The sequence below is a fragment of the Cataglyphis hispanica genome, chromosome 16, assembly GCF_021464435.1.
Source record: "Cataglyphis hispanica isolate Lineage 1 chromosome 16, ULB_Chis1_1.0, whole genome shotgun sequence".
Taxonomy (NCBI): domain Eukaryota; kingdom Metazoa; phylum Arthropoda; class Insecta; order Hymenoptera; family Formicidae; genus Cataglyphis; species Cataglyphis hispanica.
The window spans coordinates 5633993-5650426 of record NC_065969.1 but is presented as its reverse complement, the minus strand read 5'-3'; the positions used below and the strand labels follow the sequence as shown (position 1 = coordinate 5650426).

Here is a 16434-nt window from a genome sequence, read left to right as displayed (position 1 = left end):
CTGTTTTACCCAGGAATCTGGGACCGTTAGTACTCGCATTGTTGCGATCTTTTTCACTATGGCGGCTGGCGGGAGATCACGGATTTGAGGAACAGGTATGTAATATCGTATTTATATAATATATAAGGCAATATAAGTTGTATATAGTTCGTAAACGCTATATATTTTGATTACTTGACGATTGTCTACTAATACATATGGATATTCTTCAAATTGTACGCGTATCTCGCGTGAAAAATCAGATGCTTCACTTGGAATCTCCCGCGCGCTTTTTATTCACTTTTATCGTCTAAAGTATAATAAATCATATTTAGAGAGTGTATTATGTTGATCAAAATGTTAATTAGAATTTTTCTATGAATGAATGTCGATGAATTAATTATGATAAATGAAACTAATAATTCCCATTAACGGAATGTCTGCCGCGTCAGCGATATACGATTGAATGAGGAAGTTGATATTTCGTGTCGTATATATGTTTCTCGTGATGACTTTGCATCACATATTGCGATTACATCTCTGTATATAAACAGATAACGTATAAATGCAAGTTATACTCATTTTAGCACGTTACTATTTTAGATAAAAGAATTTACATAGTTACGAAGTTTTATATAGTCTCTTTTACTCGACTACGTGAGAGGGAGAAAGAGAGAAAGAGCAAGAGAGACAGGAAGAGAAAGTGGAATAAAATTATGGATCGATTTCCTTCCAATCGCAACGTTTCATCTCTCGGAAAGAATCGCCGCCTATTCGCATGTGAGTTCTAGATTATATTAGCCTGGTCGTCAATATATCGCCATTAAAATTACTATTTTGATACAACGTACGATATATTATTAAAATGGCATTCGGATACGAATTGCCGCGCACGACCTATAAGCAAGTAAGAATTGTCAACTTTTATTGTCCGATTTAGTAGAGAATAACAGAAATAACAGAAACTCAGATACTCAAGTTCTCTTGACGAAAATTAAGACGAGAATCGTTTTTTTTTTTTTTTTTTGTTAATTATTTATTATATTTTGTGGATAAAAATCGAGAAACTTTGTGTATCATAGCAGAAATGACTAACAATATTACAAATTATTCTGTTTCGTTGGACTACATCTGTGTGTATAATTATTTTTGAAATTTTTAGTTTATATTTTTTTTGAAAAGTTATTTTTTATTATTATTTTTGATGCCTAAAATATTCATCGAAAGATTTCATTTTTAGTTCAAGAACGCAACTTGATGTCATCATAAATATCGAAAGATCTCTGTCGCAATAAATAGATTCGGAAATGTGTCAAATTAAGGCGTTCCTTAGTTTTATACACAGAGAACTATACTTCTTTCTGTTTTTACACACACACACACACACACATATTATATATATATATATATATATATATATATATATATATACATATATATATATATATATATATATATATATATATATATATATATATGTATATACATATTATACACACACAAGTAATATTTCCCTTTCGATATACCTTCTGTTCAGAAAAGACCGATTCATAATATACGCTTTATTTATTAAAGAAGAGAGAACTCTTTTACATATTCTCGAATTCAAAATAAATATGAGAAAAAATGTACTCGAATATTTTCCATAATTACGAATGCATGACGAATTTCTAAACAGGATTAAAAGTTATATCTGCGTCAAGAATCTTGTGTAAGAGCAATGGCGTCAAACGCGTTTAAATGAAAGACGTCTACTGGAGAGAAAAATGGTTTTTTAATTATTAATTTTATTATAATTAACTGTCCGTGTGAATTGTTCTTCAATCACTTTTTGCTCTTTTATTATTTTTCAGTATAAAGCTAAAGAAAAACTAATGAACCGTTAATTAAAATCACAACAGATTGTGACGTCACTGATAAACATCATCGTCATTACCGGAAAACGGCGAAAATATTTCGAATAGGAAGGATACCATTTTACATATCGAACGTCCGCGCGCATCTATGACGTCGATCGGCACTCGTTCCTCGGCGTCGTCGTCGTCGAAGCTAGAAGTGCGGACTGCGGGAACGGGGGTGAGAAAACGACGCAGAACATCGGCTCCGAACGGCGCGTCGAGACGCCGCCGCCGGAAAACGTAACGTGTTTTATCGATTTACGTCGGGCGGCCATGTTCGCGCGTTCACCACCACCAGTCAGGCGCACTCGGCACGTCGTCGTCGCCGTCCTCGTCGTCGTCGTCGACGAGTGATCGTCGTGGCAGGATAGATTTTCGTCCCCTTTGACCGTTATCGTCGCGAACGACGTAGCCATGCGTCTGTAAAATATTTGAAAGAGTGATAAAATTTGTTCCGCACATTTTTTTCGCCTTTGTGTTCGAGCTTTCGAACGCGAGAAATCCGTCAAGTAGTTACAGCCGAGTCGAGGCCGCCGTCGAGTAACGCCCAGGGGTGGAAATAGCTCGAAGAAAGAAGAAAGATAGAGAGAGATAGAGTGCATATAGAACCCGTTGAAACAGCTTCCGTGTCGTGAGTACCATTCTAAACGAATCAAAGCTTGTTCATTTCTCCAGCTCACCAACCCGCGATGAATATAAAATTAACAATCGATCACCCTTTGCGAAGATATAATCGAAAACGCACCCTTGCTGATCACCTCGGTTGACAGAAACGCGTATAAAGTTGTTAATTATTATCTGTTTCTTCGGCGAGATCTGTGCCGAGAATAGTGGCACAAATTTCGAAGAGTAAACTGTACGGGAGGGTAAACATTTCGGTCGCAGCGATATAATCGCTTCCTTCCGGAAATAGTCTACTAGACAATTTTCTCCTGTTTCCGTTGTCTTTTCGGATTCTGGCTTTTTTTTGTTAACTATGCATTGCGTGTATTTTTCATGCGCAATTTTTTTTCCGGTTCAAAAATGTCAAAAAAAATCAGGAATAATTTGGATAAATTATAGCAATCAATAAATCTGCTTCAAGCTTTCTCAGAGTCAGAAGGGAGAAAAATTGTAAGAATATAAGACCCGTCATGAATATGATTATAGATAGATAAAAGAATCTATTTTTTTATTTTCGGACGTTTCTTGACGAATTTAATTATTATTGATATTTGTAATAATAGCACGCGCACGATAATTCGTAGAAGAATTAGAAAGAATAGAAAATTAATAGAAAATGGAATTAACATATTGCTAACAAATTTTAACTAACATAATTTTTATAATGGCTCAAATTCAAATTATAAAAATTTATAAATTTCACCACTGTACTAGCAGAAGAATATTGCGCATTTTAATTTTAATTAATTTTTTTTAATTTTTAATATATATCTTTCAAATTTATGAATATTTAAAAATATTTAAAAATATTCACCCCATAAAATATATAATAAAACTGTATTTTTTTGCCAGGTAATAAAACATACGAAATTTTTTGATTCACAATTTTCTCCGCGATATTCATGATATGTTAAGCATCGTCAAATTGCAATTTTTTTGAAGTACGAGATTTTTAAATCTTCGATAACACAGAGTACCGGTGAATTTCGGCAAGGTACTGTATTTATTAACGAACTCGCGCTAATTATTATGATACCCAAAAAATTGGGCTACTGTTCTGACAGGATAATTAGCGGTTTTTAAATATCGGTATATATCAGTGCTGCGCGTATCGTAGTACGCGAATGTCATAGTATTCGCGTACATACATATACGTTACGTTTGGCGGAAGATCTTTTTTCCCCTCTCCGCAAACATTTTTTCTCATGCTATAGCAGTCATGGGAGGATGTTCATTCATGAAAAGGGCGTTGGGTACTGTAAGAACGATCGTGCTGTAGCCGTCCTTGAGAAGGATGTAGGCCAGTCGATAGTCGAATGACCGTTATCTTTTAAAGAGGGAAGATACTATTGACAGCCGGTTTTTTTTGTGTTTCGGTAGTTTTATATTTTAAACATTCTGCAATCTTATGATAATTATTGACAAAATTAGCTGCGCAAATTTTTCGAAATCATTATTTTAACATTAGTTTAAATGTAAAAAAAATATTTTATATCTTTTATATCTAACTTCTTACAACTCGTGCGCATGTTGTACATTGCATCCGAGTACTCTTAATCACATTTGTATATGTGTGAGAAAATGTTTGAGTTGAGAGAGATCTGCGCACTTAAATAAACTTTTGTCATACACTCAAATGTCATTTTTGTTGGAACTTCTTATTGACATTCCTCATCATGTGATCGCGAATGCATCCGCACACTCGTAATTGTTTGCGAAATTACACAGTACTGTTGTAATAAATTGCACCGTGCATTTTTTCAACTGTTTAAGTGCCTGTCAGGTTCGTGTGACAGATGTCCCAACTACGTGACTATTATGTCAGTAGCTTACGGAAAATTTTTGTCGAGATATTCACGCGCGAAGATGAGAGGAGAAAGCGACTTCCGTGTACGACGTTAAAGAATTGCTATCAAATGGATCTCCTGTTATTTCGAGAAAATGACGCACACGTGGCGTTAAAAGAAAATAATATAAACTTATCACGTTATATACATATATGTAAAAAAATTTACATTATCAATAAACGCAACTAAAAATTATTATACATTTGTTTAAAGATTTATGGAATAATATAATATATGATTTTGTATATTATATTGATTTTTGATAGTTCTCTTGTTGGAATAACCGAATTGATTTTATTAAGGGGTGATTGCAGACGATATCAGCCGATCTACTTATCAGTAGCAAGTTGTATTGATTCGCGCTTTAAATATTCGCTCATTTACGCACACGCGCGCATCTATGGGGCCATTTAGACATCCGTCCTCAACATCCTAATTAACACGTAGCAAGGCTCGTCTGCCTAATTATAAGAACTTAGGACGTGAGCTTTTACTATGACTGATGATAGGTTTATAAATGGTATAGAACAGTAAAGGATCTTCGATTATTTTCATCAAAGGGTTTCGTTGGTGCCGTTCAAACTTTCACAAAAAAATCTCTGTGTTAAACTTATATATATATTTTAGGTACACAAAGCAAACGATGCTATTGATAGCGATACAATTTCTGGTACAAATAAATTTTATATTTGTTCAAAAAAGAATTTTAGCTACGAAATAAGTAGCGGAAATATTTTAATCTTTTCGCAGCGCTGGGTTTGAATGTATTATACGATAAATTAATTTTTTACGCCTGAAATAATTTTTAATATTGTTTAATAGCAGACTTGCGCGTCTGAATGCAGATATAATAAGATAGAAAGATAGCGCGAATCTTTGTATCGTTAATTGAAATTCTCTGTTGCAATTTTGCAAGAATGTAAATGCAATTTTTGATTGCGAATAAATGAACAATTAAGAAAAATTGATGGTTTTGCAATCAGACATATGATGTCAAATTTGAGATGTTTATCTTAAGTTTAGTAATGACGGCTTCTTTAACTTTAATATTGAGATATTAAGATTTTTTAATATGTTTAATAATATATCTTGTTTATAAAAAGTATAGGAATTAAACATATGTTTAAATTACATTCTTGCAAATTAATTACATATTTTTTTCTTTTTGCAATCTCTCTCTTCTCAACATTCTATTAAAATTAGAGTCCTAAGATCATCAAAGGATGATTTAACATAAAATCTTTCACGTTATTCGGACTCAAATTCCTCGTGCTGATTTATCTTTCTCGTTTCTTTTACTTCTTGCTTCTTTCTCGTATATAAGTCTATATCTTCCCACTCGTCGTATCTTCTTCCATCTCATTTCATCTTATTTCTTATGTCGTTTAGTTATAGAGTGAAGCGCATAAACTCCCACGCGCAGTTCGATAATATATCGTCGTGCGTGGCAATGTATCGCCTATGTACATCACACTTGTTCGCCTTCAGCGACCTGTCTCAGCAACCTTTTCCAGCAATTGTTCTCTGTCGTTGCGAGAATCGAGACGCTAAAATAACAAAGCTGTCGCCGAGGTTTTGTCAGAAAATGCGCGATAATTCCTGGATCATAAGAGGAAGCTCTGCTAATGAAAATTAATCGAAGACTCCCGACTCTCGTATAAAAAAACAGCTAACACATAATGTCACGTTCCTTTAAATAATATCGTCTTTGAGCCTCATTATGCCAAGGTCGATATCATTGTAACGGGAGTTCTTTAGCGACTTTAGCGATTTTATGAATGGCTATTGTATTTACGCTACAATGCTATTTTCTACTTTCTGATAAATAACAGTCTGGTGCCATAAAACATCTCTATGACGTCGCATACGAGGATCGTATTGCGTGCTCGTTAATAACGTTCGTCGACTTATATAGAGGCGAGCTTTAAAGTGAGATACGCATGCGGCTTTGACCACCGGAAACGCGCTCGTAGATTACGAAATCTCCGGCAATGTCCGTTGTTAGTCGCGTGCTTTATCGTCGTGTACTATGTAATAATGTTTTCCTGACGCAGAAAATGCCACCGTTCGTCAAAAGGGACGTGAACCCTGCCGAGACGCGTAACGAGGAAGTTAGCGATGCTGGTATCACCGATTCCAACATATTTTTCACTACAGAAATTGAAGAGAAGGCTGGTAAGTATTATTGTAATCGTTAATTTTATTTTTCTTTGAAGAATAATCATCGCTTTCAAATTTCTTTTCTCATGTGTCGGGGAACAAAAATTTAATTGTTATTTATTAACAATCGTATATGGTGGACTTAGCGGGGTATTCTTTATAGAACATGCGTATAATTGATCTTTGTTTGCATTAATTTAATATTAAACTTGTGTTACTTTCAGGAACAGATGAGGTCGTTACCGAAAGCGCGGCGAAATCCTTCAAGAATAAAGTGGTGGAGTTCGAGGAAAACCTCGCGCAGGATATGGGGATACCACCTTGGGGTCTTGTTGCTATTTTAATAGGTAAAGAAGCGCATGCCCCTTGACACACACACACACACACACACACACACACTCATAAAAGGCTTTTAATCTCAATCAATCAAGAATAATCAATCCTCATTGCTTGTGAATGGAAGATCAGTCTATAACAGATTATGACACGAAACAACGTTAAACATCAAACAAAATAATGCATTATATTCAGTCATACAGTCATTTAATTTAAGTACAAGATCATGTATAAAGATTTTATTTTTTTACGTATCTACTATGTATTTTATTTTAAAAATTTTGCACAAAAATGTTATCTTTTTCCTGTTTGATATTTCAGATATAATATGCAACTATGTGGAGGTGTGTGCATGTCAAAAATCTATACTGACATTTTATAATAATGCTTATTTACATTTCTCTCTCCTGTATAGGAGTAGGCGTAATCGTTCTCGGAATTTGCTTCTGCTGTATACGAAGATGCTGTCGCAAGAGACGCTCCAAAGATGGCAAGAAGGGATTGAAGGGCGCGGTAGATCTAAAGTCCGTGCAGCTTTTGGGCAGCACGTACAAAGACAAGGTATGTATTCGGTATGCCGTGACTTCATGTAGCTGTTAGAGATACATTCTACACTCGTGGAATCCACTTCGATATGCGAAGGTACAGCCGGATATGGAAGAATTGACGGACAATGCAGAGGAACCGGACGAAGCTGAAAGTAAGCAGAGCGAAGTTAAACTCGGAAGACTACAATACAAGGTACAGATCATGTCATTTATCTAGCATTTTTTATCTTTCTATTTTATTTTCTTTATTATTTTATTTTATATAACCGTTTTTTTTAGTTTATCTTTTTTTCTCTTTATCTTTTTCCAATTGTTATAAATGGAAAATCAAGTCAGCAAATTTTTTTAAATCAAATACATACATATATTATATATACATTGAGAAAAATACGCTAAAAACATTAATATATCATATTTCTAATATTGATTTTTATTAGTAGATCGTACCAATATGATATTTATTATGTTTTTCACAAAACCTTCAACAAGTTTTTCAAATGACGAATAATTCTTTTTATTCTAATTACTTTTTATTTTATATTAATACAATTATTTTAAATTTTGTTTGTTTTTTAACTTATTATTTATTTTTATATACATATATGCAATGTAATGTGATGATCATTCTAAAAAGTGGAACGCGCTTGGTTTCAGCTCGAATACGATTTTAATTCAAACAGTCTCGCCGTGACAGTAATCCAGGCTGAGGAATTGCCAGCATTGGACATGGGTGGCACATCAGATCCATATGTAAAAGTATATTTATTGCCAGATAAGAAGAAAAAGTTTGAGACAAAAGTTCACAGAAAGACACTGAATCCGGTATTCAACGAGACTTTCACGTTTAAGGTCAGTCAAAAATTAATAATTTTCCTAATAAAAAAAATAATGATCAATTAATTATATAGCTAATCTAGAATGTGATCTTTAGACAGCTTCGGAGTTTAATTTATTTTTTTATGTTCTAAATGCAAAAGTTGTCTAAATACAATTTACTGCAATGTTGTTGTTATTGATGAACGTTCTTGTATCACAGAGTGTCCCTTATGCCGATGCCATGAACAAGACTCTGGTCTTCGCCATCTTTGACTTCGATAGATTTTCAAAACACGATCAAATCGGAGAAGTTAAAGTGCCGCTCTGCCAAGTTGATTTAGCGCAGACGATCGAAGAGTGGAGAGAATTACAGAGTGTTGAAGGCGAGGGTGGACAAGTGAGTCGATAAAACTGTAATACAATATATGATAATACATAATGAGAATGAAAAATACATTAACTTAAATTCTTCTAGAATGACCTTCTTGTGAAAAATGGCGCTTAAATACAAAAATAATTAAAAATTTGATATATTTTTATAACCTATTAAAGATATTTGTCAAACAAGATTTTTTTTGTTAATTACAGGATAACAAGCTGGGAGATATATGCTTCTCATTGAGATATGTACCAACCGCTGGAAAACTGACAGTAGTCATTCTGGAAGCTAAAAATCTGAAGAAGATGGATGTTGGAGGCCTCTCGGATCCTTATGTTAAAATTGCATTGATGCAGAATGGAAAGAGATTGAAGAAGAAGAAAACGTCGATCAAGAAATGCACTCTTAATCCGTATTACAACGAATCATTCACCTTTGAAGTACCTTTTGAGCAGATACAGGTAGAAAGAATATATTTTATAAATTCTATAAAATATTTTTCTTTTTTAAATATTTATTTATGCTAATTCACAAATCAGTGACAGTTTAATTTACTAAAATATTAGAGAAATGCATAAAGATTAACTTTGTCAAAGTTATATTTTTCGCTAGAGTCATTATATAACTGGTCTTTGATAGGCCGCAAAATATAATATCAATTCATTAGTATTCATAATATTCATATTTTTCAATTAAAATATATATTAAAGTGATAATAATATGTGATTATTAATTTTAATAATTGCTACACTATTTATTCTGTATGGTATTCCAGAAAGTACAACTTGTCGTCACTGTAGTTGATTACGATCGCATCGGCACATCAGAACCGATCGGAAAGGTGGTCCTGGGATATAATGCGAGCGGAACGGAATTGAGACACTGGTCTGACATGCTGGCATCTCCCAGGCGCCCGATCGCTCAATGGCATACGCTAAAAGACCCCGAAGACGGAGATAAGAAGGATTAAGAATGTTGATTTTTCAGTTTAAGGTATGGAATTCAATACCGATACAAAATCGAATACGCAGAATGTTTCAGAATAAATCAAAATTCCAATTTTACTTCTATTAATTTTTTGACTAATTTGAAATGAATTTTTCCTTAATTACAATTTACAACATTAATAGATTCTGAAAAATTAAATTTAAGATTAAAACAAAGATTGATTAAGACTAAATTTAAATCACAAGATCAACGATTTCTGGGACATTCTGCATCAATTAGCTTCTGTAAGCAATTTTTTTGCCTTTATCTTGCTTACTCGAAGATCCAGAAAAGTTTTGTAATAAGGATTCTGTCTCTGAAAGCGGCTCTCTCTTTACAGGATAATTGATTGGGAAAGGGGTACGGAAAAGAATAGGTGAGATGTAGAGGATATAGAGAGGAAAGGGAGGAAGGGGAGGAAAAAAGAGAAAGCGAATAAATCCAAAGAGAGAGAGATAACAAATACATACTTAATAGATATTAATGATTAATTAAACAATAAAAATACCATGAAGGATTTAACATTAAAATAATTCCCATGTGGAGAGTGTAGTGTCTTGTATATATATACGTATATCTATAATATACTTCTCTCTGTAGATGTAACGTTAAATTATTTCAGGTAACGCGTCGTCCTTTTTGAGATATCGATTGAACAGAAACGAAAATGTTGAATATTTACAAACAAAATATATATATCCCCGAAAAGTATCTACATCATTAGATATCCCGCAGATAGGCTTCCATCTTGGTTCGGCCGATCGGTGCAGATTTCCGTCATAAATTTTCTCTAAATGCGTCGTTCATGTTACAAATATTATATTTAACTATTTCGGTTGTATCGTCCGTAAAAGTAGCGGTATAATTTTTTTTCAAGCGAAGAAACACGTAGCAAAAATGGTGTAAACGTTGACAGTTGTGTGCGAAATAATAGTGATGGATGACAACATCGAATACGCAAAACACTTCGAAATATGAATTATGATTATTAATTAAGGGACTTGGTAAAAGAAAGTGTTACACAAAGTAATAAATGTTGGCAAGAGGTGAAATTATAATTGAATTAATATAAAATTATTTTTTTCGAAATTTTGGACAGTTGTAAAATTATTTCCTTTAATAAACATAATTATAGTATACATATATGTCTGTATAATATTTTTTTTCAATTTATTAATTTTTTTCATTTTTTTTGTACCATTCCTCTTCCTTTTTACCAAGACCTTTAATTAAAATTAAAAATTATTACTGGCCATCACATTTCATGCATTTTCACAATCCATTGCGTTATTTTGAATCTCTTCGAAAAGAATCGAGATCGCGTCGTGCACTGAACTCTCTCGTGCGCTCGAAAGCTCACATTGTGGCTCAGTGAACGTGCATAAGCTTTGCTCATGGACATTTCTTTATTGATCTTCAAATAAAACAACATCTCGGCATATTTTCGTGCAAACAGGCAATGCTTGAATCGACGATATTCAACCCCGTGTGCTATAGTTAGATGACTCTCCACTCATTATATGCCACTTGTACGGAGAACGATCCACGATACGAAACGAAGCATGCGAGTAGAATCATTTTTTGATTTTTAAGGCGACCAAAAAATATTTTTTTGCTATTAAATAAGAAAAATATAAAAAATATAAAATTGTTTAAATAATATTTTAACAAATTGCATATAATTTACATTCTATTATCTTATTATATAGTACATTATTAACTGTTTATTAATTGTTTTAGTCCTATTATGATTATTCATATATCGTCGCATAAAACATTTAAAAAAATAAAGAGATGCAATTCTGATGGATTGGTTCGAATGTCGAGTGCATCTAAAATAATTCAAGAAAATTCTCGTTGTAGAAATTGAGTTTGTAACGTTTCACCATTTCCTTCGAGACTATGCCCAATTTTTGTAAAAGAAGAATCGTATCGTATATCGAAATTGTACGTTGGCTTTTCGCGTGACTATTATGCAATTTTCTACTCGTCATCCATCCATCACTCGTGATCCGTGATATATGACGGACGTTCGCATCTGCATGTAACTGTGTAAAATATTCATATATATATATATATATATATATATATTCTATTGTACACATAATATAAATTATATTGCGAGTTATACATTATCTGCAGATATTGTTATCGTTTTTTAGTCGTAAATCGCGAACGGTCCTATTCATCTCGACTTAATCCGCATCCATTAATCATTCATAATATCGTCGAGCAATCGAAGCAGCAGTGTCTCATGTTGATATCCTTGGATATCCGAGGGAAATTACGATCAATGTGAAATACAGATGCACGGAAAACGAGGAAATTGAAAGGATTGTACAAGCATCGCGGTATGATAAAAATATAGAGCAAAATTCTATAATAATATTAATTGCGGATATTCCAATGTGTCTACAAACATAAGTTTATTGGTGAACAAGCCATTTTTGCGCAAAATATAACTTGTTTGTTTTTGCGACAAATTTTTTAATCGCGGAAAATACTGAATTTAATACGATTGGTCAAAGTCGTTGATTTTAAAAAGAAGATTTCTTCGTTTCTCTCTCTATTCTCTCTTTCTCGTCTAATTGAATTGAAAGTCTAATTTCTTTTGTAAATATACATAAGTATGTCAGCTGTGAGAGACATCCTTTCAGAGATTACGATTCCTCGCCGTTTGTCAGTTTTCACTGTTCGATTTTATGTTATTAGCTAATGCAATTTTAGTTTTAACGCCCCCTCTGAGAGAGAAGTTATACATGCTATATCAAGTTCTAGTCACGATATGATATATAAGAATACGATAACGTCCGATAATGATATATTTGAGATAATCACCAATCCTGGTCGTCGCGAACGCGTTTGCTTTTCTTTCAACTATTTTTGCAGATTACAAAAATTATGTAGAATCTTTTATTTTTTTATATTATAAAAATACATTAATCAAGCAAATATTAATTTTCTTTCTCTTTTTACAACTATAATATGTGTATATTTTATCAACAAATTTTTTTTAAATTTATTTTGTCCCTTTACCTGTATATATAAAATATATTTATTTTCTGTTACACATAAATGATTTATTACCGCTTTTATATATTTTCTTGTAACAAATATTTAATAGAATTTTAGAATCTTTTAGAATCCTTGTAACCAAATTCTTATTAGAGTTTTTATAATAATTGCGCTATTTTCTTAATCGCGCAATAGAAAAAGACGTGGTCATCTCAAGTATAACGATATGGATGATCTCTTGATAATATATAATAATAACTAATGATAAATATATAATAATCATAATAATGTTAATGATAACCAAGGATAGCGAGAATGGAGACTATTTGGCGATATCGATTGATTTTAGCTTTGTATCGTAGCGTTTACTCGATATGTAAGATTATATAATTACGCGTTACATATATATATCTATTATCGTTATAACAAATGAAGATTAAAGTAATTTATTATAGAATGAAATTATCTTATACGCGGGATGGAAAAGGAAGGGGGATACGCCATTAAAAAGGTATTCTCGGAATCCTTTTCCCGTATCTCTCAATGTTTCGAAATTAATTCGATAATATATCCATCTGTATATCTATCCTATTAACGAGAGCTGTGTTACCGAAATCCAAGTTTATCTTCATCAGCATTTACGAAAATGACTCATCACTTTCGGAAATGATGAGAACGTAATGATGAGAATTTACATCAAGAGGATTTTAATATGAGATAGTTTTAAAATGTTATTTGAAAATGTTAATTTTTTAAATTAAATTAAATTATTTTAGCTCTTAAAATAATCCCATTTATAGCGAGGATTCTTAACTTTTCATTTTTCTTCATTCCATCAATGATTTAGTTTTATATCTTCGGTGAGCAATTTTGATGATGTCATATATATTATTCTCATCGCTATGTTTCAATTCGAAGCATAAGATCGAATAAGAAAATTGGAAATTCACGCTAGTAATAGACCGCTAATATTATCAGCCGTTTAAAAAGATATTTTTACCTTGCGAATCGTAATCGCCGATCAGAGATCTCATCTCATCGGCGATCGGAATCCATCTAAAGCAACACAATTATCGCATTAATTATCACAACGCGCATATTTAACAACTCATTAATCTGATCGTCGAGCGATTGGAGAGAGAAGTAGAGTGTAGAATAGCGGTGTGTAAAGTCTTTTAGTCACGTAGTGTGTCTTGTAGTAGGCCTTGAAGGAAAATTTTCCCCCGAATTTTTCACCTCCGAGATTGCGATCATGAAAGACCTCTCTTATTTATGCGTTACTCGGGTTTGGTTCTACCGTTTATCCAGGACCAATTATCGAATTAAACGATAATATAACAATATATAGCATGTGCGATAGCACGCTATTACTCAGCAGCATTGTACTTAAACTACTTTAATGAGAATTCACGAATTAATATATATTGTTGAAAAATGATTGAATGGCGTCGACTGGGGACAATGACTGTAGTATTAATTTATCCGGCCGATGATTGCAAAATTGTCAATCTGTCATTATGAGAGAGAGGAAGATAAAAGAGAAAAAAAGAGAAAGAAAATTGGAACATTTTTTACGCTCCCTGAATCAAAAGTATTCAATTCTTTTTTTCGCAAAAAAAATAGATGTCTTCTTTCAATTTTATCATTATTAATATGATCGGGTGCAAGCATAATTTTCTAATGTCTTTCCCCTTCACTTTTGAAATAATCATATTAAATGATTTTCACCATTGACGGCCTGGTCGGCGCCATCGTGAGTTAAAAATTTAGCTAGAGATAGATCCGTTCTCTTCGACTGCGCTTCTTTTTGCACTTTCCGTACTTCAAATAAGATAGATCTGTATTCACATTACACGAAGAGGGGACTAAAAAAAAAAAGAGAGAGACAACAAGCGTGCTATCGAAGAGAACGGAATTGGTATAAGGAGAACCATGTACGTCCTATATGTACAATGTCGCTCGCTATATTAACATTGATATCGAGTATCTCATCCCATCTACCCATTTACAAGTAATATTTAATTAGAGGCAGTAAAACGCGTCGATTGTCGTGATTGAAATAATAGAAGGTAAATGTAACACGCACCGTGATATAATAAATTGTACGTGTGAATACTCTGTATCGTACGGAGAGGAAGTTGCGATCTGTCCGAGCAGGCTCGTAGAGAGAACGAAGTGAAAATAAAGAGATGTACACACGACCATGCACCCGAATATTATATATATAGTATATAACGCAACTCATGATACATATAATATCGATGGAATCCCGAAATATCTCTCCTAAAATGTATCAATCGCTTGAAGACAACATTTGGAAAAGATGTACTTTTACGATTCACTGTGTATGTCTATTTCGAGAATATCATCACGAAACGTGCGATCTTCGAGAGAACGATCTGGAACGCGAATCAAGTGCGATTCTGTGAATGCATCGAATTGAAGAAAGAGAGAGAGAAAAAGAGGAAGAAAAGCGAATCTCTTCGCTTTTGAATATGTAATATCGATATATGTTAGCGTTAAATCCGTTCATGCACATTTGTATGTCGAGCAACGGTACGTAAAAAGCGCACGAAGAAGCGATGTAAATAAAAGAGAGAAACACACCCGCGCACGTGCGAGAGAGAGAGAGAGAGAGGAGTGTATTTGTAAAGCTGTACTTTTTAATCTGGAAATACGTCCTCGATCGGCCCGAAATTATGAGCAACGTTGCGTTTGTATGTCTTTCTAGATTTCGACCCACACGATTACAAAAGCAATTCGATTCGATGATGATATCATGTCTTGCAAAATAATCACGAGTCCCTTAAAAAACCGATCAAACTGCTTATTTTTGCTCAGAAAAATATCAAGGAAAACACAGCGATGTATAACTTTTTTTTGTCATGTTATAAATTAAAATGTTACAGAGTTTAACAAATATCTTGTGAATATAATATAATACAATATAAACCGATTTTACAGAAGAGCAGAGAATAATCGGATGTGCAATCGATCAGATGATTATAATTTATCGAACATGACTATCTGGCTCGAGACAGTAAGATTAATATCTGGTCAACAGGTGTGCGATCATTTTCTTTTTAAATTTATTAATTCATTTACATCGAGCATTGAAACGATCGATCGTTCACGAAAGACACTGAGATTAAATTTTGACGACACGAAATGAGCTAAGAAAGATCGTTACATTTTTACGGTTTGCATTACTCCAAATAACATTCTATAAAATGTAAGATATTATATTTAATTTTTAATTAATTTAAAATCATGTAGCACGAAACATCTTCGAGATGACACTATGTTCGTCGGGCGTCGCGCATCGAATCTCGAAATCATAGGGCCGACACTTGAAAACTCGGATGCACCTTTACCTATATACGTACATACGTGTGAGTGCGAGTATGTATGTGTGTAAAAGAGAAAGAGAGAGAGAGAGAGAGAGAGAGAGAGAGAGAGAGAGAAAGTGCAGATCGACGTCCCGAGCATTGCGATCACGGAAGGGTCATGCCTTTCCGCAGAAACGTACGCGAAAGATCCACCTAAGAAAAGTAAAGATATCATTGAGATCATCGAGAAACCTCTGGCTTGAAACGAGAATGTATCTTATAATCATTCCATTGCATATTATATATATATATATATATATATATATATATATATATATATATATATATATATATATTATTAAGGTTTAGTGCGACACAGTGTACTGTAAATCCATAGAAGTTATTACCGTATCTCGTAACAATTATTATGTAATAAATATTGTTGTTAACATAAAAAAAAACATGGGGCCCGTTGTT

At 33.2% G+C, this 16434-nt stretch overlaps 1 protein-coding gene across 3 annotated transcripts; it reads left to right on the top strand.

Moving 5' to 3' along the window:
* The first annotated feature begins 49 nt into the window (after positions 1 to 49).
* LOC126855494 (synaptotagmin 1) lies at positions 50 to 14829 on the top strand. 3 transcript variants are annotated; one of them, XM_050603185.1, is made up of 11 exons: positions 50 to 95; positions 583 to 759; positions 6442 to 6562; positions 6772 to 6894; positions 7299 to 7444; positions 7526 to 7624; positions 8086 to 8280; positions 8468 to 8644; positions 8836 to 9087; positions 9402 to 9619; positions 9954 to 14829. In XM_050603185.1, the coding sequence occupies exons 3-10, from the start codon at positions 6445 to 6447 to the stop codon at positions 9594 to 9596; spliced, it is 1305 nt and encodes a 434-aa protein (XP_050459142.1). In that variant the 5' UTR covers positions 50 to 95; positions 583 to 759; positions 6442 to 6444; the 3' UTR covers positions 9597 to 9619; positions 9954 to 14829. The 3 variants fall into 3 exon arrangements, with proteins under 3 accessions (XP_050459142.1, XP_050459143.1, XP_050459141.1); XM_050603186.1 differs by lacking the exons at positions 50 to 95; positions 583 to 759 and adding an exon at positions 2147 to 2508 and having other exon boundaries at positions 7532 to 7624; XM_050603184.1 differs by lacking the exons at positions 50 to 95; positions 583 to 759 and adding an exon at positions 2148 to 2508.
* The last annotated feature ends 1605 nt before the right edge of the window (positions 14830 to 16434 follow it).